This window comes from Capricornis sumatraensis, chromosome 3 (assembly GCF_032405125.1).
Source record: "Capricornis sumatraensis isolate serow.1 chromosome 3, serow.2, whole genome shotgun sequence".
Lineage (NCBI taxonomy): Eukaryota > Metazoa > Chordata > Mammalia > Artiodactyla > Bovidae > Capricornis > Capricornis sumatraensis.
Genome location: NC_091071.1, coordinates 150,465,221 through 150,485,629, shown reverse-complemented (window position 1 = coordinate 150,485,629; position 20,409 = coordinate 150,465,221). Strand labels below are relative to the sequence as shown.

General features: G+C 53.9%; 1 protein-coding gene across 3 annotated transcripts in view; it reads left to right on the top strand.

Moving 5' to 3' along the window:
• TNS1 (tensin 1) overlaps positions 1 to 18,558 on the top strand; it is a 134,719-nt gene extending 116,161 nt beyond the window's left edge. For all 3 annotated transcript variants that reach the window (XM_068967245.1, XM_068967244.1, XM_068967243.1), the window contains 10 exons: positions 137 to 1,203; positions 4,004 to 4,090; positions 5,150 to 5,281; positions 5,602 to 5,694; positions 6,658 to 6,735; positions 8,727 to 8,798; positions 9,051 to 9,219; positions 9,932 to 10,000; positions 10,500 to 10,532; positions 13,774 to 18,558. In XM_068967245.1, the coding sequence (XP_068823346.1) occupies positions 137 to 1,203; positions 4,004 to 4,090; positions 5,150 to 5,281; positions 5,602 to 5,694; positions 6,658 to 6,735; positions 8,727 to 8,798; positions 9,051 to 9,219; positions 9,932 to 10,000; positions 10,500 to 10,532; positions 13,774 to 13,918 (1,945 nt within the window). In that variant the 3' untranslated portion in view covers positions 13,919 to 18,558. The remainder of the gene's footprint in view (positions 1 to 136; positions 1,204 to 4,003; positions 4,091 to 5,149; positions 5,282 to 5,601; positions 5,695 to 6,657; positions 6,736 to 8,726; positions 8,799 to 9,050; positions 9,220 to 9,931; positions 10,001 to 10,499; positions 10,533 to 13,773) is intronic.
• The last annotated feature ends 1,851 nt before the right edge of the window (positions 18,559 to 20,409 follow it).

Genomic DNA, 20,409 nt, shown 5'->3' with positions numbered 1-20,409 from the left:
GAGTCAGTTATGATTGAATGACTGGACAACAAAGTGGTTGGAGGGAGGGCTAAAGCTTCACTGAAAGCCTGTCCTTCATTAAATGCCACCTGCTGACTTCCGACCTGCCCATGTCTCTCTCTCTCTCTCTCTGTAGCACTTCAGTGGGGAGTTTCCCATCCGGGGAGAGCAGCGACCAGGGCGCACGAACACCTACCCAGCCTCTGCTGGATTCTGGCTTCCGCTCCAGCAGCCTGGGCCAGCCGAGCCCTTCGGCTCAGAGAAACTACCAGAGCTCTTCTCCTCTCCCAGCCGCGGGCAGCAGCTACAGCAGCCCCGACTACTCACTGCAGCAGTTCAGTTCCCCAGAAGGCCAGGCCCGGGCTCAGTTCAGTGTGGCCGGTGTCCACGCGGTGCCTGGGAGCCCCCAGGCACGGCACAGGACAGTGGGCACCAACACGCCCCCCAGCCCTGGCTTTGGCCGTCGGGCTGTGAACCCCAGCCTAGCTGCCCCCAGCAGCCCCAGTATGAGCCACCGCCAGGTGACGGGTCCGCTGGGAACCGGTTTCCATGTTAACGTGGGCTCCAGCCCCCAGAGCAGTGCAGCGACCACTCCGGGAAGCCCCAGTCTGGGTCGCCACCCTGGGGCCCACCAGGTTTCCAACCTCCATGGCAATGTGGTCACCGCTCCTGGGAGCCCCAGCCTAGGCCGGCACCCCGGGGCCCACCCAAGCACCCTGGCCTCCAATCTCCATGGCAACGCAGTAGCCAGCCCCGGAAGCCCCAGCCTGGGCCGTCACTTGGGAGGGTCTGGATCTGTGGTTCCCGGCAGCCCCAGCTTGGACCGGCACGTTCCCTACGCTGGCTACTCCACCCCTGAGGACCGGAGACCCACGCTGTCCCGGCAGAGCAGCGCCTCGGGCTACCAGGCTCCTTCCACGCCCTCCTTCCCTGTGTCCCCCGCCTACTACCCTGGCCTGAGCAGCCCCGCCACCTCCCCATCGCCGGATTCGGCGGCTTTCCGACAAGGGAGCCCCACCCCGGCCTTGCCGGAGAAGCGGAGGATGTCCATGGGCGACCGAGCAGGCAGCCTCCCCAACTACGCCACCGTCAACGGGAAGGTGTCCTCCTCGCCAGTCGCCAGTGGCATGTCTAGTCCCAGTGGGGGCAGCACCGTGTCCTTCTCCCACACTCTGCCCGACTTCTCCAAGTACTCCATGCCAGGTGCGCCTCCTTCCCCTCCACCTCTCTTGCTGGCAGATGATGCCAGGCACTCTGTCCTGGTCTCTGTTCTGACATCTCCTTGGCAGGCAGCCTTGGGCGGCTCGCTGACTTCGGGTCCTCAGGTGCGTTAGCCGTGTCATAGGAGTTGGAGTTGTGCTCAGAGCCGATGTGTTGTAGTTGTGGCAGCTGTTGGGGGCAGGGATGGGGATGTGGATGTGACGATGCCTACAATGGCCCTGCTGTTCTGATTATCATCAGCATCTTCACAGCCACCACCCCTGGCTGAACACACGCTCTGTACCAGGCTCTGAGCCATGGTCTATCTTGTCAGTTCTCATGGCCACCTAGCAAAGTAGGTGTTAGTACCTCCATTTTACACATGAGCAAAGTGAGGCCTGGAGAGGTTCAATCATTTGTCCCGGGTCCCACAGTTAACAAATGGTTTAGCCTCCAGACCCTTGTGACCCTAAAACATGTGTTCTTAAAATCCAACTGGAGCTGTCTTACTGCCTTTTCTTGATAGTTTCTGTAATTTAGTGTATCCTTGAAAATATGGCTTCCAAGCCTGGACCACCCGCCCCCCGCCCCACTTTTTGCCAGCCCATAGCACTGTTCCCACCACTTTGATCCCCACTTTGCACCCATCACTAATAATAGATCTGGCAGCCAGATGAGATATGGGAAAAGGCCAAGGGTTAAGCATTTTTACTGGAGTCTCATTTCTACCAGCTCGGCTTAACAGAAGCCCACGCAGGTTTACACACTGAATTCTTCACTTATCACCAGAACTGGGCATCTTTAGCCGCCACTCAGAGGGCTTGTTATCTAAAAGAAAAGGTCAAGGCTTCAGCTGATCTGCATCTTTTCAGCCAGACCTCCAGTCTGACTTTGTCCAGCGTGACCCCAGAGTCCTGGGGCACTCGAGGAAGATGTAGAATGCAGCAGGCAGCCTGGGATGGGCCCCAGCTGCCGAATCTCAGTGTGCCGCTCCCAGCTCCTGCCCTGAGCCTGCCAAGTGACACTGCACGACCTTGCTTCCTGCTGCCCACCAGAGACATCTGGTTCCCAGCTCCAGCTCTTGGAGGATGCAAAACTTCTAGTAGTTGGGACATTTCCTGTTTCCCACCATCTTCCTTGCTTAAAATAGCCATGGGAGTCAACACAGGAAGGCACATGGGGCTGCAGCCGCCTCTGACAGCTCATTAGACAGGCAGCAGCAGCCCTGGGGCCTGGGACTCTGGAGCAGAGAGAGGCAGCTCGCAGAGCTGTGGGGCCCAGCTGCCTAGCCCAGAGGCCCTGCTCTGTGCACAGCTGCCAGGAAAAGGAGCTGACCTTCCCCCTGCTGTCCTCCAGAGACAGATCCCAGAAGCCTAACAGAATGTAAATAACAAGGTAAATTGACTGGACACACAGCCCAGCCCTCATCTCTGGTCTGTGCCCTGAACTTTTTATAGCACTGTGAGCACAGGGTCCTCTGCTTCAGCCCCTCCCTAGAGAAAGGAGAGGAAACCTACAGATCTGGAATATTCCTTTTTTCCCTCTTCCCCCATCCTCCCTTTTGTTTCCTTTGCTGTCAGAAAATAAAGGAAAAGGTTGCAGAGAGTCCCACATGTCCTTATTCTCAGCCAGGAAGATACGATGTAGCTGACCTGAACTGGCTGTTGTGTCTTCTTACCTGGAAACATCTTAACAAAAGCCTCTTATGAACCGTCTATGTGACTTGGGCAAGTTGCTCCCCTTCCAGGAACCTCACATTCCTTACTTGTAAAGTTTAGCAGTTGGATATGATGCTCTCTCTCCAGAACAGCCTATGAAATCATCTGTAGTCTGCAAAGGGTCTGGCGTGGGGAATGTCTACCAGAGAAGTGGGGTGCGTGACACTTGGTAGACAGCTTCTTAGTTCCAGGCCAACCCTTCCCCTATTTATCCCAGGCAGGACAGGAGTAATCATTTTGTTCTAAATGAGATTTTCCATATGGGGAATGAGGAGGGGCTTGGGGAAAGTGGACAGAAATGTGTTTTTCTGCTCTCATCCTCAAGGTTGTTATGATGAAGTGGAGAAATTGAGCCCATGGAGAAAGGGACTAGAAGGTGGGAGAGAAGCTTCAGGAAGGATTTAGTCTGACTCTGCTAGAGAAAGGGCGAGGTGGGCTGGAGTAGGACTCCCACTGGCTGGGGGAAGATGCTGTTCAGGCTTTTCAGCAGGAGGACAGCTGCGTGACCCACAGTGGTTGTTGGGAGATGGGGGAGGACGAAAGCAGCTTGAGGCCCCTTGCAGCAATGCTCTGGTGAGGTCTGAGCAGATCATCTTCCTGTGTTAGTTTCCTAGGTCAGCCATGACAGAGGACCACAAACGTGGTGACTTAAGACAGCACAAGTCGATTCTGTCGATGTAGCTGAGCTGGGAAGGCTGGGAAGTCTAAAGTCAGGGTGTTGGCAGGACTGGCTCCATCTGGAGACCCTGAGGGAGACTCTGGTCCAGGCTTTTCTCTTTGCTCCTCATGGGGGCTGGCAGTCCTGGGGTCCCTTGGCTTGTAGACACATCTCCCCAGTCTCTTCCTCCATCTTCCCATGATGCTGTCGCCTTTGTCTTCCTTCCTCTTTTTTTTATGAGGACATAAGTCATATTGGATTGGGGTCCTCTCTAATCTGGCATGACTGCACCTTAACTTGATTACATCTGCAAAGACTATTTCCAAATAAAGTTCCATTCACAAGTCCTGGGGGGTAGGATTCTAACATCTTTTTTGAGGGGGCAGAGATGGAGACTCATAATACCTCCTATCCTCTCCTCCTTTAGACAACAGTCCTGAGACGCGGGCTAAAGTGAAGTTTGTCCAAGATACTTCCAAGTATTGGTACAAGCCTGAGATCTCCAGAGAACAGGGTGAGTGCTGGGCGATACTGAAGGTCCTGGGCTCCATCCGAGCTCACACCGGCTGCTGCCCACCTTGTCTTCCCCAGGCAAGGGACATAAGCAGACTCACTCCTCTCTGCAGTCTGTGGTGGTCACAGAGAGGAACTGGCCCCAAGGTTAGACAGTAGGAGGCACCTTCCCAAGGCCAAGGGCAGGAAGCAGGAGCCGTGGTTGTAGCTGGTTCCTTGAAAGCGGCAAAGTCTTGATTTTCCAGGGCAAAATGAAAAGGCTGGCTGGAACCTTAGCCCTCCATCTGCATGCTGTGGGAGATTTCTGCACATTTCATGGAAAAACGTGGTTGGGGCTGTGGAGATGGAGATGAGAGGCATCAGCTCCTATGAAAAGTCTGTGTGGATGTAGGGCAGGGTGACTTCCTGCCACGGATCAGATCCAGGCTGCTGCTTGTTTCCATAAACAGTTTTCTTGCAACATCCTATGCTCAGACATTCAGTCATGTCAGACTCTTTGCAACCCTATGGACTGTAGCCTGCTAGGCTCATTTGTCCATGGATTTTCCAGGCCAGAATCCTGGAGTGGGCTGCCATTTCCTCCTCCAGGGGATCTTCCCAGCCCTGGGATCGAACCCAGGTCTCCTGTGTTGCAAGTGGATTCTTTACCTGCTGGGTCGTTAGGGAAGCCCCATCTATCGGCTACTCACTGTCTGGGCTGCTTTTGTGCTGTGGTGGCAGCCATGAATAGTTGCAGCCAGCACTGTGTGGCCTGCAAAGCCTGAAATAGTCACTGTCTGGCTCTTTACAGAAAATTTTTTGCTGACTCTAGTGTAGGAGGACCCTTAGGAGTGTTTACATTTTAACTTTAGGGACTCTCCTCTCATCTGAGAAAGAATGAGATTCAAGGCCTGATAAGACTTAAGTGAAGTTGCTGTTGTTCAGTCACTTTGCGACATGGACTGCAGCACACTAGGCCTCCCTGTCCCTTACCATCTCCCAGACTTTGCCCAAGTGCATGTCCACTGACTTGGTGAAACCAGTGCATCAGTTTCTCATTTCCTCTTCTCTCCTGATTTAGCCATCGCCCTCCTTAAGGACCAGGAGCCAGGGGCTTTCATCATCCGTGACAGCCACTCCTTCCGAGGAGCGTATGGGCTGGCTATGAAGGTGTCTTCGCCCCCTCCGACCATCATGCAGCAGAATAAAAAAGGTAAAGCTTGTCCAGTGGGGCTCAGGACCAGGGGGGTCCCTGCAGTCTCTTTAGGTCCTGATCTGTTAGAAGGACCAGGGTTGGGGGTAGGGATGTGGGCGCTGGGCCAGGTAGGATGGGGTGTGCAGGTCTTTTAGTTCTCATGGGAGCTGGTCCCTGCTAGTTGGACTCTTCAGAAATAGGGCTCTGGCCATGATATCGCTGTGAACCTTTCTCCATCACAGCCTCACTCCCTGGAGAAGTTGGGAAGTGGTGCTGGGAGGTGGTAGGGGGCATGCCATGAGCAGTGACCTATCCGCATTTCTTCCTCTTTGTCCCAGGGGACATGACCCACGAGCTCGTGAGGCATTTCCTGATAGAGACCGGCCCCAGAGGAGTCAAGCTCAAGGGCTGCCCCAACGAGCCAAACTTTGGTGAGCCGTCCCCTTCTCCGTCCCCACTGTCTCAGGCCTGTCCCGGCTTCCCTGATGCAGCTTCTCTTGTCGCCCTTGTCATAGACGCAGCAGGGAAATGCACTGTGACTCCCTTCCTCTGTGCTGTGGTGCCTTCACTCTGCCAGATTCCTTTCTATTTTTGTCATGCCCCACGGGGACCTGTTACTGTGATCAGTGGAATAACAGCTATAACAAAGGCTGCTATGTGAAAGCCATGATGTGTGCTAAGTCACTTCAGTTGTGTCCAACTCTTATGACCCCATGGACTGTAGCCTGTCAGGCTCTTCTCTCTATGGGATTCTCCAGGCAAGAATACTGGAGTGGGCTGCACGCCTTCCTCCAGGGGATCTTCCCAACCCAGGGATCGAACCTGCATCACTTATGTCCCCTGCATTGGCAGGCGGGTTCTTTACCACTAGTGCCACCTGGGAAGCTGAAAGCCACCTTAGGTACTTTATACCACTTCCGATCTCCTGACCATCCTGTGCGGTAGGTGTCACGGTCCTATTTTACACACGAGGAAACAAACTGAGGTTCGTCGGAGTTAGACTTACCAGGGACACACCTCTTAAAAGTTCCTCAGTGTGGATTTGATCCCGCCATCCTCTGACACTTCTGCTACACTCTCCTGAGAGGGGCCCTGGCAGCGGGAGGGACATAGGAGAGATGCTGGGTGTAACTGTCAATAAAGGAAAGCTGTAGGGTACCCTTCTGATGCCCAAAGCGAGCCTTTAGAATCGTCCCCCTTGGATCTTGCTAACCAAGAGAGAGTGAAGTTTCAGCTTTGTGGGTAGCATGAGGGAGAGGTAGTAAAGAAGTGGAAGATTATGGATGGTGGGATGGGGTGGGTGGACTGATCCTCCCAGTGCCCGCAACCTGCTCCTCCCAGTGCCCACAACCTGCTCCCAATAACACTGCTGCTGCCGGGCTCTCTCTCTGCAGGATCTCTGTCTGCCCTGGTCTACCAGCACTCCATCATCCCGCTGGCCCTGCCCTGCAAGCTGGTCATTCCAAACCGAGGTAGGAACCTGAGACTCCTCGCCCTCCTTGCCTCCTCTGTGTCTCAGCCCCCAGCCAGCTGCTCCAGAACGTGGGCCAGGCTTGGAGGAAACGGGTCATGCTGCCAATCTGGGGAAACGCGAAACCACTCTCTGCTTTATTTTTTCTAATAAAAAAAGAAGAGAAAGTTCACTTAAAAGCTTAATTCCAGAAACATACATAATTGACTTGCCAGATTGTTCTGGAAAGTTCTCTGGAGGTTTTAAGAATTCATCCCTGTGTCCTCAGAAGTAAGCCTCATCTCAGGGGAGGCGCTAGAAGCAGGAAACAGCCACTGAGGGAGGACCGAGTCGGGCGGAGGAGATGGGCGTCAGTGGGCAGGGTCGAGGGAAGCGGGAGGGGAAGGCAGAGGTAGGCCATGGGGCGTCCAGGTGTCTGAGTGGAGACGGAAATGTACACTCGAGGGATCGCTTAGAGGAAGAGGTGGCTGCACTGTGTGTGGCTTGGGAAGGAAACAGAAAGCCTAAGATGTCCCTGAAGTTTTTGGTTTGCGTGGCCAGGAGGGATGTGGGGCTGATGGGAGGAGTCAGCTCTCTTGATCGTGGGAAGTAAACATGGAACCCAAGAGTCTCCAGACATACAGGCTGAGAACTTGAGTGACACTGGGGCTGGTGAAGGAGATTTTTAGTTTCTCTCAGAGAGGTGCCTCATCCTTGGAGGTGGGCTGATGGACACCCCAAACTCTTCAATGACACAGCCATCCTTCGTGCAGCCCCAGGTACATGGGGCTCCCACGAGGGGAAAGGAATATGCCTGGTCATGAACTTGAGCTCCAGGAACCAGGAACTGGGGTGTCTGCTCCCCATGCTTTCTGTCCAATAATGGAATATTCAGAATTGTGTCTGGGACTTGCTTTCAGTCTCTCTTGGAGCTCCTGGGGTTATGTCCACACTTAAAATCTCCGATATATTATTTGGCAATTTCTGTGTATCGAATCCAATTCATTGAATTATTAATGATAATTGACTACTGTTATTAACTTAAAAGTTCAAATATTGTTTAAATAGCTCCATTAACCACATGATTTAGACACTAATTAAATTGTATTTCTAAGGAATTTACCAAAGTAACCTAACAATTATATAACTGCTATTTATTTACATCATATAAACCAGTGGTTCTCATAATATGGTCCCCAGAGAGGCAGCATCAGCATCCCTGGGAACTTGTTAAAAATGTAGATATTCTCGAGCTCCAGCTAATTAGAAACTCTGGGGTGGGGCCCAGAAATGCATGTTTTAACAAACCTGTATACCAAAGTCTAGGAAATGCTGGCATAAACTGCGTGCTAAATTGCTTCAGTTGTGTTGGACTCTTTGCAGCCCTATGGACTGTAGCCCACCAGGCTCCTCTGTGCATGGGATTCTCCAGGCAAGAATACTGGAGTGGGTTGCCATGCCCTCCTCCACGGGATCTTCGTGACCCAGGGCTTGAACTCCCATCTCTTATGCCTCCTGCATTGGCAGGCAGGTTCTTTACCACTAGCACCACTGTGCTCAGTTCTTATTACTGTTGAAATTATAGTTGTGCTGCCTTGTGGTTTAATGAATTAGAGTGTTTACTAGTCTACACAGACACATGTTGATGCAAAACAACTATATCAATGGCCACTTGAAGGCTTGCTTTTTGTTAATTACGGACTAACACCGTTTATGGAGCATCTCAAAAATCCAATGAGTGGGTATTCTCATCTTCACCTCTATTTTGTAGATAGCTGATAATTGCCTGAACCTGGTTCTGTGGGACCCCAGAGCTCCCAACCAGGGTACTGAATTCTTAGAGCAATCGCTGCACGTTCAAACTGGACACACGTGCCGACTGGCAAGGCTGGTTATGAGAAGCAGTATCTGTTGCGCGAAGTATTTGCAGAGCTAGCCTGAGGCTTGGCCAACCCTGTGCTTCTTTCCAGCTCTGGGGTTTTAATTACCAGCTGAATTAAATTTTTGTCTCAGACCCCACAGATGAATCGAAAGATAGCTCGGGCCCTGCCAATTCAACTAGTGACCTGCTGAAGCAAGGGGCAGGTGAGTGAGCACCCCAGACGGGATCCCTGCCCAGACCTTTCCTCCCCCTGGTCCTGGACCCTCCTGCAGGTGCAGGCTGGATGTCTCTCCCAGACCCAGAGGTCACCAGGCAGACCACATTTCTGTGTGCGATGCCTTGGTCCAAGGCTGGCCTGAAATTCATCTGCTGCCTTCTCCCTGAAAAGAGGACCTGGGGATGGCCCCCACCCACTCCGGCCCCCATGACTCCTCCTCGGGTGGGTTTTTTCCCAGCCTGCAACGTGCTCTTCGTCAACTCCGTGGACATGGAGTCACTCACTGGGCCACAGGCCATCTCCAAAGCCACTTCTGAGACCCTGGCTGCTGACCCCACACCAGCTGCCACCATCGTTCACTTCAAAGTTTCTGCCCAGGGAATTACACTGACTGACAACCAGAGAAAGTAAGACTCTTCTGCTTGCTTCTGTATTGGGCAACCCCACTGCCTTGTGACCCATCTATCCATACATGTACCAACCTGCTCACCAGCTGATTCATCCCTTCTGCCTATCTAACCACCCATCCATCCACTTACCCATCCACTCATCCACCCATCCATCTACCTGCCCACCCATCCATCCACTCGCTCACCCACTCACTAATTGATCTATCCACTCCTGCATCCATTCATCCTGCCTCCATCTTCCCCACCCATTTTTCCCTTTCATTCATTTTTCTCCCTCTGTCCATCCATCCGTCTGTTCATCCATTCATCCATCCATTCTTCCTTCCTTCTACAAACATGCCTGCATTGGCTATATAGCTATAAATACAACTGGTAAAAGTCCCTGCTTTCTGGAGCAGAGACCTTTTCTCTCATGTTTTTGCCCCAGGTCCTTTTCTTCCTCCTCCGGGGTCCCCCCATTTCTCGTTCCTCAAGGCCAGTTTCTTCCTTCTTTTCCTAGTCTCTAGCATTTGGGACACGTTTCTATGACACATCTCTCTGTCCCTGTGCATTGCTTTATGTCCCCAAGGGGAGTAGCCCAGGCCATCGTGCTCATCAGGGAGAGGTTGTGTCGACCTGTGACAGCCACAGGTGGTGGCCGGCCTGCGGTGGGGGGTGGGGAAGAGCAGTCACTTCCGCGCTTACTGTTTATCTGTTGCGTGTGCCACAGGCTCTTCTTCAGGCGACACTACCCCCTCAACACCGTGACCTTCTGTGACCTGGATCCACAGGAGAGGAAGTAAGTCTCATGTGGACACTGGCCCTCCCGGCCATCTCTCCAACCCTGGGAGTCTGTGTGTGTGCATCCATGTGTGTGTGTGCATGTGTGAGTGTGTGCACATGTGTGGGTATGCACTCATGTGTGTGCTGCAAGGGTAAGGGTGTGCATTCTTGTCTCAATTTGGAGATCTGCCCATGTCTGTGGGACCGTGAGTGGCATGGCTGTGTTGGCATCTTTTCACATTTCCCCCCACAAATTTGAAGGCCCTCCTGGGGACTCAAATGCCTGCTTCCACCCCGCTGACTTGGAGCCGCCTCCCTCTCCGTGCTGGGGACAGCTCCCTGGGAAGCGGGCCACGGTGCTCGCTCCGTCGCTCCACGTGAACACCCTCCCTGCATCGTCTTTAGGGACCCTGGTCCCCGGCACCGGGGCTCTCTCTTTCCCAGGGGTCTGGGCGCTGGGGCTGGGCTCTGAGGGGGATGTGGTGGTTTACGCTGTGTCTTCTTTCTCTCCCTAGGTGGACAAAGACGGAGGGAGGTGCCCCTGCTAAGTAAGTGTCCTTCTCCCCGACCCGGCTGGCTGGTTGTTGTGCTCCCTGGCTCAGGGGGCGGTGGGTGTGGGAGCAGGTTAAACTCCAGGACCAGGGGGCAAGCAAAAGATGGCTCTGGAGAAAAGCTGGCCCAGGCAGCCAGGTTTGTGACCTCCTGCCTGGGGCTGAAGGCCTAGCCTCCCACCTTGTCCCCGTCCTGCTCCCAGAACCAGACCATCAGGGGCTGAGGAAGGGAATCGAAAACCCAGAGTTTTATTGGGAGGTGACGGCAGTGGGTCAGGGGTTGTTTAAATGATCTTTTCTGCCACAATCTTGGCTTCCTTAACTCCCATTCTCGCTTTCCTGGTGGACTCGGCCTCCTCATTGGACCGCACGAGTCCGGGAGGTCTGAATTCCTTCCAGAATTCCAGGGATAGCCTTGTGGCCCTTTGGTTAATTTTCCATCCATTTCAGCATTTGTAAGTGCTTCCAGGGAACTCAGCCCTAGGAAAATTCAGGCCAACCAGAAGGCTGGCTCTGCCCTTGGGTGCCTGACGTTGGCGTGGTAGATGAGAGAAACGTAAAAACGGGCTAAGGTGCTGCGGCGATTTTCACACTGTGATTTCACACTGTTACACCCCGGGTTCCTTGGGTGTAACTGGGCTGCTTGAGGGGAGGAAAAACCCTGCTGTGATTTATGGTTATTTATCAGCATGAATCAGAGTTTTTCTCAGTAAAACAAAACAAAACATGGGAATAAGCTGGCTACTAAAGCTGAATAAGACTCAAAGAGGCCTATAATTCCACCTTGTACTTTGTCAGGCATATCCAGACAGCCCCATTTTTCCTGATTGATTTTATCGTAGGTCCATGTTATGCTGTTGAATTGTTACACCTACTGTCATAAATACTGTTGTTGCCTTTACATATCCAGACTTCATATGAGATTGGCTTTAGAGAAAGGAAACTTTCACTGTTAAAAAAAGAAAATTACAACCACTGCTGAATGAGGCATGTCAGGAGGGGACAGCTCACATCTGTGGTATCATGAGGCAGAGTGCTTCCAGGCAGGGAGAGATTTGGGGAAAAGTGTTAGTAGCTTGGTCGTGTCCGACTCTGTGAGACCCTATGGACTGTACCCTGCCAGGTTCCTCTGTCCATGGGATTCTCCAGCAAGAATACTGGAGTGGGTTGCCATGCTCGCCTCCAGGGGATCTTCCCAACCCAGGGACTGAACCCATGTCTCTTATATCTCCTGCCTCCTGTATTGGCAGATGGGTTCTTTTACCACCAGCGCCACCTGGGGAAAGAACCTGTATTTAAAAACAGGTCTTATAAGACAGGTAGAAATGGGTGCAGTGGGTAGGAGAGAGGTGATTTCATGGGGATGGGAAAGGGAAACCACCAGACTGCGGGCTTCTGAGGGCAGGGCTGTGTCCACTGCATAAAGAAAGAAATGAAAAGATGGAGGCAGAGAGATGGAGAGTGAGGAGGAGGCCCAGTGAGGCCACCATGGTCCAGATGAGTAGAACTGACCAGCATTGGCACGATGAATCTCCCTCTGGGGGTGTCCAGAGGGGCTGTGAGGGATGGAGGAAACCTCTCCTGGCCCATGGTCACATACAGCTGCAAGGAGGCCCCGGTGTCCAGTTCCTCTCGAAGCTTGCCACCCTTCTGTCTCATCCGCCTCTGAGACTCACAGAGTTATTAGGGTCTCTGAGTCCCTTCTGCCAGTAAGGAGGCCAGAGCTCTCTGTTTGAAGGGTCTTATCCTTACTCACCACCAGGCCCTGCGAGTGGGAGATGGGTCAGGGACTGAAGCAGGTTGGTCCCAGGTCTGGAAATTCCTTATTTAAAAGCAGGTTTTGTGTGGAGCTTCCTTGTGGCTCACCCTGGCTGAGGCCCAGGAGAGCTCAGGGCTGGACCAGGGTGAGGCCAGTGAGATGCCCCAGGCCCCGCATTTAAGGAGGTGCTTCCTCTCGGGTGCTTGTCATGCTCCTCTCTGCCCTTGGGGCTGAGGGTTCTTGCCTGCATCCACTCCTCCAAGCAGAGAAAGAGCTTGGCCTACAGTTGAGCTGGCCCAGGGACCTATGGAGCTTAAATAAACACCAGGGGAGGGCAGGTGGGCAGTGTTCAGGCCTGAGAGGTTGAGTGGCTCTCATCTTGGCAGAAGCGAGCTGGGGTTGGCTCGCTGTCATGTGGGCAGCTCGGAGCCCTCTGCCCTCAGCTCCCTCCACTGCACTGAGGACGCCCCCCACCCCCCAACTCCTTCAAGGCGGGGGAAGGGGCTCTGGGTGTGGTCCACAGGCCCAACCTTCCCTGCCTCCTGTGCAGATGATCACACCAGGCTGAGCTGACTGGGTCGATTCAACCCCTGAAACACATTTGGGAAGAGCAAAGCTGTGGGAAGCCCCGTCTGTGTGTATGTGTGTGTGTACACACGCATGTGTGCACGGGATGGCAAGCCGGACTCAGCCTGGCTAATTTTAGCTGCTGTGTCCAGTCCTGGGCGAGGGGTTTCCATTGGAATCCCCAGCTGTCCTGATTTCCCCATCCAGCTTGAATTAGCAACGTGCCGACTGGGAGGGGACTTGAGCTCACATTCTGTTCTCTGCGCTCATATTTTTAACTCTGTTTTGCAAAGAGAGAATGTTCGGTCACACCAGTTCCAGTGTGGGGAGTCGGGGTGTGGGAACAGGTGTGGGGGCCCGCCCCCTTCCCATTCTCTAGAGCACAGGAAAAGTGTGTGTGTGTGTGTGTGTGTGTACGTGTGTATATGTGGTGGGGCACAGTGGCCTCTCGTCCTTTGGTCTCCCCGACCCTCTGTGGTGTCTGAGGACGAGCCCTTTGACAGGCAGATGGCGTTTTGTTTATGTGTTGTGTGTAAGAACAGTCGGCCAGGGGTGTGGCAGGGCCGGGCCGGGAGAAGCTGGTTGAGGAATGTTCCGTTTTATTTTTGGCGTCATCCCCACCTCTTGCTGTCTGGTCGCTCGTTCGCCTCCAGCGCCTCCTCCTTCTCGCCTGCCCCCCGCCAGGGGGAATTTCTTTTGGAACAAGTGACGTGCCATCTCCAGTGCTGGTTCCTTGCTGGTGAAGGGAAGAAGGGTTTCTCGTGTGCATCACCCTCAGTGCCCAGTGCTCGGGGAGGTGGGGAAAGACGGGGAAGGGAGCGAAGAGGAGCCTGCTCCCCCGGGTGCCTCGCCAAGGCCCGGGGCCCCTCCTGCCCCCCACTCACGCCTGTCACCTGTCTCCTGCCCCTGCAGGCTCTTCGGTTTTGTGGCCCGGAAACAGGGGAGCGCCACGGACAACGCCTGCCACCTCTTTGCCGAGCTTGACCCCAGCCAGCCGGCCTCCGCCATCGTCAGCTTTGTCTCCAAGGTCATGCTGAATGCCAGCCAGAGGAGATGAGCCCCCGCCGGCCTTGTCAGGGGCCAGGGCCGCTGGGATGGGGCGTGTGGGGAGGGGACCTATAAATCCCGACCATCCTTGAATCCAGAAGGAGGACTTGGGGCCATTTTGGAGAAGGAGAGAAGAAAGTGTCATGTGGGGAGAGGGAAGTGAATTGAGCGGGGCAGGGGAGAGAGAGAGGAAGAAAGAAAGAGATAGAGGAGAATAACTCAGATTCCCCTGGGGAGACAGATACTGCGAAACCCCCAGAGCCTCCAAAACTCACCAGGTCCACCAAAGTCCCCCTCCACCCTCTGATGGAGCTCCTCGGGGGAGACAGGACTGATCTCCTTGGAGACCCACGTTTTGAATGAAAATGGAAAAGCTCTTCCTCCCTAACCCAACTGCTTTACAACGAGAAATCCCGTGGAGAATCTTTCTCTGGCCACCTCTGGGGTAGATCACCAAACCGAAAAGAGCCTGCATGGGACGTCCGATGGCAGAACTTTTGCTTCTGAAAGTGTCTCAGACCCCAGGCACCTAAGGTCTCTCTGCTCTGCCTCCGATGTACAGTTTGTGGGTGTGCTTATGGGGTGTATATATGGCCACGCTCACATCCTCACTCACTGATTTCTGTTTGCCTCTCAGCTAGAATTATAAACAGGTGTACTTGTCCCCTGTGTTTGCACACACATGTGCACACCGTCCAAAGAAAGAAAGAGTCGGGGGTGGGGTAACAGGGCAGCAAGGAGGAGGCGTAAGTCCCCTTCCCTTCGGGCACCCTGCATTGTAGATAATGGAATTTCCTGGTCCCTGCACCTGCTCTAACAGCTTTCAGGGCTGCCAACCCTTTCTCCTCAGCAGAGACCCCCACGGAGTGGGGCTGGCCGTGCTGTAGCATTCCTCCTGACCTGCCGGCACCTGGAGGCTGGGGCGATGGTTTGAGAAGATGAGGACAGATGTGTCCAGGGCTTTGCGGAAGAGACCCCTCAGGAAGGGTGGCTGCCCAGCTTGGGGAGCCTTTCCTGAGGCGTGTGGCCCAGCCTTGGGGCAGATAGGGGGCTCCCGTCGCTCCCAGTCCTCAGCCCCTTCTTGGCTTTCGTGTCCCAAATCAGCCATTCTCAGATGTGCCCCGTGTTCAGGATGCCCTTAGGGTGCTGGGGATCGAGCCTTCCTGCCCTGCCCTGCCCTGTTCTGTCCTGTGGGATCCCCGTGTTGGGGCTCATCCCGGGACCTGCTTCTAGAAGCCCTGCTTGGCGAGACCCAGGGGAGACCCCTGTAGTTCCTGTGCCCCCCTCTGTAAGGGTTTGGGGGTCTAATTTTGCTGGGCTGTCCAGGGGAGCTGGCCAGAGCTCTGGGGGCTGCTCTGACACCGAAGCCTTGCTCCCCACCCTGCTCCCTTGTTTCTCCTCCAAAGCCCAGCTGCCATGGATCAGAGGGCAGGAGGCACACATTTCGGTCAAAGGGCAACTGGGAACCCCCTGACCACCACCCAAGCACTCTAAGCCGTATGGAAAAATCCACCAGGACTCCATCCTTTTTAAGCCTCTGGGTTCCCTAGAGAGAGGCACTGTACTGATATATAAATATATATAATATATATGTGAGACATACTGACAGAATCTGTAAGCTAATAAAATATAAGAAAAGGTTAAAAAAAAAGAATAGGCAAATTGACAAGAAGTATTTATTATTTTCCCATACTGCTTTGTTGCCTCCCCAGCATAGTCCAATCCCCTTCCCTCTCTGTACTCTAAGCGAAGCCTGAAAGGTCAGGGCCTTCATCCTTGGAGCAATCAGGGGTCTCCTGGACCAGGCCTTGGCCTTCCCTAGACTCTGATGGGGGCTCAGCGGAGAGGGGGTGCACGTGTTTCACCCCCTTCATCCCTTCTCATTTTTGGCACGCCCAGGCCCGGCTGTCAGACCCCAGAGACGCCGGGGGAGCTGCCCGCCTCCTTGCGGGCCCTGCAAGGGCAGGTGTGTGAGCCTGCGGGGACACGGGTGCGCGTGGTGGGCGTGGGTGACGTGTGCGTCTTGTAGTTTTTCTTTCCCAAGAAGCTGTATCTGTGTGGCCGTTCTGTTTCAGGGAGTTGGAAAGGAGAGCGTCTGAAGATGGCGGGGAGCACTCCCCCCTACTTTCCAAAGATGGAAACCTTGTTCTTGGTGACCGAGGTTCATCCCAGGGGCTCCTCCCCCTGAGGCCTTCAAGCCAGACACCCCGATTTCCCCTCTTTCGTTCCCTACCTAACCCCAACTCTCTTCCCAGACAGAAGAGGATATCCCCACCTACTTCCTTTGTAAATCTCCCACTGGACTGCCCGGGGACTCTTTCCTCCTGGTCTGCATGGCCGGGCGGAGCGTCAGACCCCTCACACGCGCTTTTCCACCGCCCACCTGCAGCCCACCACCAGGCACGACCAGCCAGACCCCACCCTACTCAGGCCTGAACCATGTGTGACTCTGGGAAGGCCCCAGGAGATGCTCGAAAGCTGATCCACCCCCTGCCCCACATGCTTCTGGAAGGAGCCAGTTTCCTAGCATGTGGCCTGTCCAGAAGAACGATGGGGAAGGGTTACCCCAATCTCCACCGCAGCCTCATCTGTGGGTCAGACAGCGCTTGGGAAGACACTGTAACCCTCCGTGTCTCACAGGTTAGGCCCGTGCGCCCTGCACATGTGCACACATGCACACAACACGCACACGCACACACACACACACACACACACACACACACACACACCATAGCATTGCAGTATGTTCTTGCCAAAGATTTCCTTTAAAAGAAAGCACTTTTAATGAGTATTGTTATTATTGTGTAAATGTTTATCCTTTTTTCTCCCCACTCCTCCCCCTCAATCTTCCTTGCTGTTTATTGTTGAATCTGTTTGTCAGCCAGGAGAGTGCCTCTTCTGGTCTTGAAAGTGGGCTGGGGAGTGGGGGATGGGAAAGGGGCTGGGAGGCGTAGGCAGGAGGCCCTGGTCAGCTTGGGAGGCAGGGACGGAGACCCCAGGCAGGCTCGGGCTGCAGCCCCAGGCCCAACCTGCATCTTGCTGTGCAGTCAGGCCTCTGAGGCAGTATGCCGTAGCTGCCCTGTATGGTATCTGGTGGGGGAGGGGGTGGGGCAGGGAAGTGACAGCCCTCCTGTTCAGCAGGGACAGAGGCCCAGCCAGGTTCAGGCGGCCCTTCCCAGATGGAGCCAGAGGGGAGGACTGGGCATGGGAATGGGGGAGAGGTGACCTCAGAGGGGAAGTGGGGAGGAAGGGGGCTGCTGGATGGCGCCCCAGGAGTGAGCGATGCCCCTGCCCTGCAGTCATGGTGTTCTGGCTGCCCCGCCTCCAGCCAGGTGTTCCAGGGACAAAGACTTTGTGTCCTAGATTTGGGAAAGGCCCTTGGACCCAGGGCCTCATTGGCAGTTCTCCCACATCAGTTCCAGATGCTTGTGGACTGCCAGGATTCCTTCTCCCCTGGCAGGGTTTGGAGGGATCCCTGGGTGTGTCAGAGACAGACAGGATAGGTGGGGGCCCCGTGGTTGCATGACTGTAAGGGGGAGCTGGTGGAACAGATGTGATTCTCTGAAAGGGGGTCCCCGAAGGGAGACGAGCTGGGCATTCTTCTGCCCACTCAGATGGGCCGAGCAGAGGTTGGGCAGACCCCCTACACCACCAGGGGCCTGTGGACGAGTCTGCCTAGGCCACCGTCTCTGCTCCCTTTTCCTGCCCTGTCACCAGCTCTGTCTCCTGGGCCCTCTCCCCGGCTTTGGTCTTTCCCAGCTTCAGAGTCTGGGGGAATCAAGGGGGCCAATGTCTTTTCTAAGGGCGTCCTGCTGCTTCTATCTACATCTCCCCACCCTTGGGGTCCTGGGAGAGGCTGTGGGGGCAGCATCCCGGGGCCACTCTTCACCCGGGTCCAGGCCCTGGCATCCTGAGACTGGAGTGCCCTGGCCAGTGGTAACACAGAAAGTGTGTGCGCGTGTGTGCAAGTGTGGGTGTGTGTGTGTGCGCGTATTTTGCTTGTCTCTTTAGGGAACTTAGGAGTTGGGTTGGAGGTGGTGGGCAATGGGATGTCAAGTTCACTATCACCCAGTGGCGAGAGGAATCGGGAGGCGAGGCTTGTAGGGTCCCCCGACCGGGGGAATCTCAGTGTCAGTGGCGATGGGGATCAACCACACAGCGGTGCGCCTCTGTCCTCAGATGGCCGAAATGTTGGAGGGCCTCTGTCTACTTCCCACACCTGGGCGCTTCCCAGCGGCAAGGTTAACTGTAGGAGGACAGCCCACTTTTGTTTCTAATCAGTGTTCAGCAGCCAGAGACGCTCCCGTGCGCCCACGTGTGGTTCGTGTCTGTGTGAGAGAGCGCACGTGTGTGGGGGCATGCTGCTTCCCCACCTCTCTCCTCTCTGACATGCCATTCAAAACAGATGTAAGGAATTCCTTACCCCCACTCCTGCCCCTGCCTCCCAGACCCTCTGTGGGGAAAACCCAGCATCCTGCCGTTCCCCTGGCTGTGTATTTATATAGATGGAAATATACTTTCTATTTTGTATCTTTGTGCTTGTAACCTCTGTCACCTTGTATAAACCCTGATGTACGCTACTTATCCTGGATATGAATGTATTGTACACTGAAGCTGTTTCACTCCTGTACAGCTGCTCTGTTTCTTTGCGATCCATTGTATGGCTTTATAAATGATAAAGTGAAAGAAAAATCTGTGTGTTGTTAACTAGCTCTGTTGCTGGGAAAGGGGCTCTGTTGCGCTTCCAGTGGGCAAGAGTGTCCCACCCAGGCTCCGGGCCTGTGGTGGGCTTCAGGGATGCTGCTGAGGGATGACTCACCCCAAGTTCTCCCAAAACTTCCCCACCAGCCAGGTCCTGGGTCTGATTACAATGGGTTTTTCAGACTCTTAGCTAGAAGAGAAACTCAACTCATTGATTTAAGGGAAAAAAGGTGTTAGCCGGCACACATGATCAGGAGGTCCAAGCACAGCTGAATCCGGGTGCTCAAATGGTAGGAGCAGGAATTTGTTTCCAAATTTGGCTTAATTCTCAGGCAATCCCTGTCTCAGGAGTGGCACCATCAGATGCTCTAGAATATGGCCCCTCGAGGCCCCAGGCTTTCATCCTACCAATGAAAAGAGAGCTCTTTTCTCCCAGTGTTTTCAACGACAACTTGGATCAAATGTTCACTGGCTGATAGACCCTGATTGGGTCACGTAGCTACTTCTGAACCAACCTCTCCGACTGGGTCTGGGTCACTTGACTGTCTCTGGAGCCTTCTGAACCACTGGGGCTGAGAACGGGGCAGTGTTGGCCCCTGAAGGGGCGAGGTTTATCAGAGGATGGGGGAACAGAGGCTGCTAGGAAAACCTCTGGCTGCCAACTAGACAGCAGGTGTGTATCTCACTTGGACACCCAGCCTTGTGGTCCTGGGTAAATTCTCTAGAATTCGTAAGGTTTGCAGTGCGGCGTGCTAGCACAGTGCAGCGCTCCTTGGGAGATCTCAGAGACTCTTACAGAACATCAACTGCAGGTCCCTGTTGAGTTGATTTGAGCTTGGATGAGCTGATTTGGGCGAGTGTGTGCTGAGACCCCCGTGTGGCCAGCACAGTGAGGACCACGACACATGGCAGCCTTCTCAAACTATTTGGTCTAAGGACTCCTTGACATTAAAAAAATTACTGAGGAGGACTTCCCCGGTGGCTCACTGGTCAAGAATCCACCTGCCAATGCAGGAGACACAGGCTCGATTCCTGGTCCAGGGAGATTCCACATGCTGTGGGGTAACTAAGCCCACACGCCCCAACTACTGAGCCCACGCGCCTTAGAGCCTGTGTTCTGCAACAAGAGAAGCCACTGCAATGAGCATCTCTCTCACTGCAGCTAGAGAGTAGCTCCCGCTTGCTGCAACCAGAGAAAGCCCGTGTGCAGCAGTGAAGACCCAGTGCGGCCATAAATAAATGAACAAACAATTAAAAAAAGAATCGCTGAGGACCTCAAAGAGCTTTTGTTCACATGGATTATCTCTTTCTATAGTTGCCATATTATGAGTTAAAACTGAAAACATTTAAAAATGTTTATTCACTTCCACAGCAATATTAAACTCACCACACGTTCACATAAACAACATTTTTATGAAAAATGATATTCTCTAAAACTAAAAGGAGTGAGTGAGAAAGAAGACACTGTTAGCATTTCTGAAAAGCCTCTTTCATGCCTGGCTTAGCAGAAGCCAGCTGGGCTCTCCTATCCACTCCTGTTCTCCCTGTGTTGTGATGTTACATGTTCGCTCCTCTGGAAAACGCCACCATACACTCGTGGGAGAAGCAGAGTGAAAAAGACAAGCAACAACTCAGTATTATTAAGAAGTTACCTTTGATAGTTTTGACTTTACAATACCTCGGAAAGGGTCTCAGGGGATCTCTGAGGTCCCAGACTAGATTTCGAGAACTGCCGGTCTCAGGGACGAGGACGTGTGAGCACACAGATACCCCACCCGTGACAGACGATTAGCACGCACT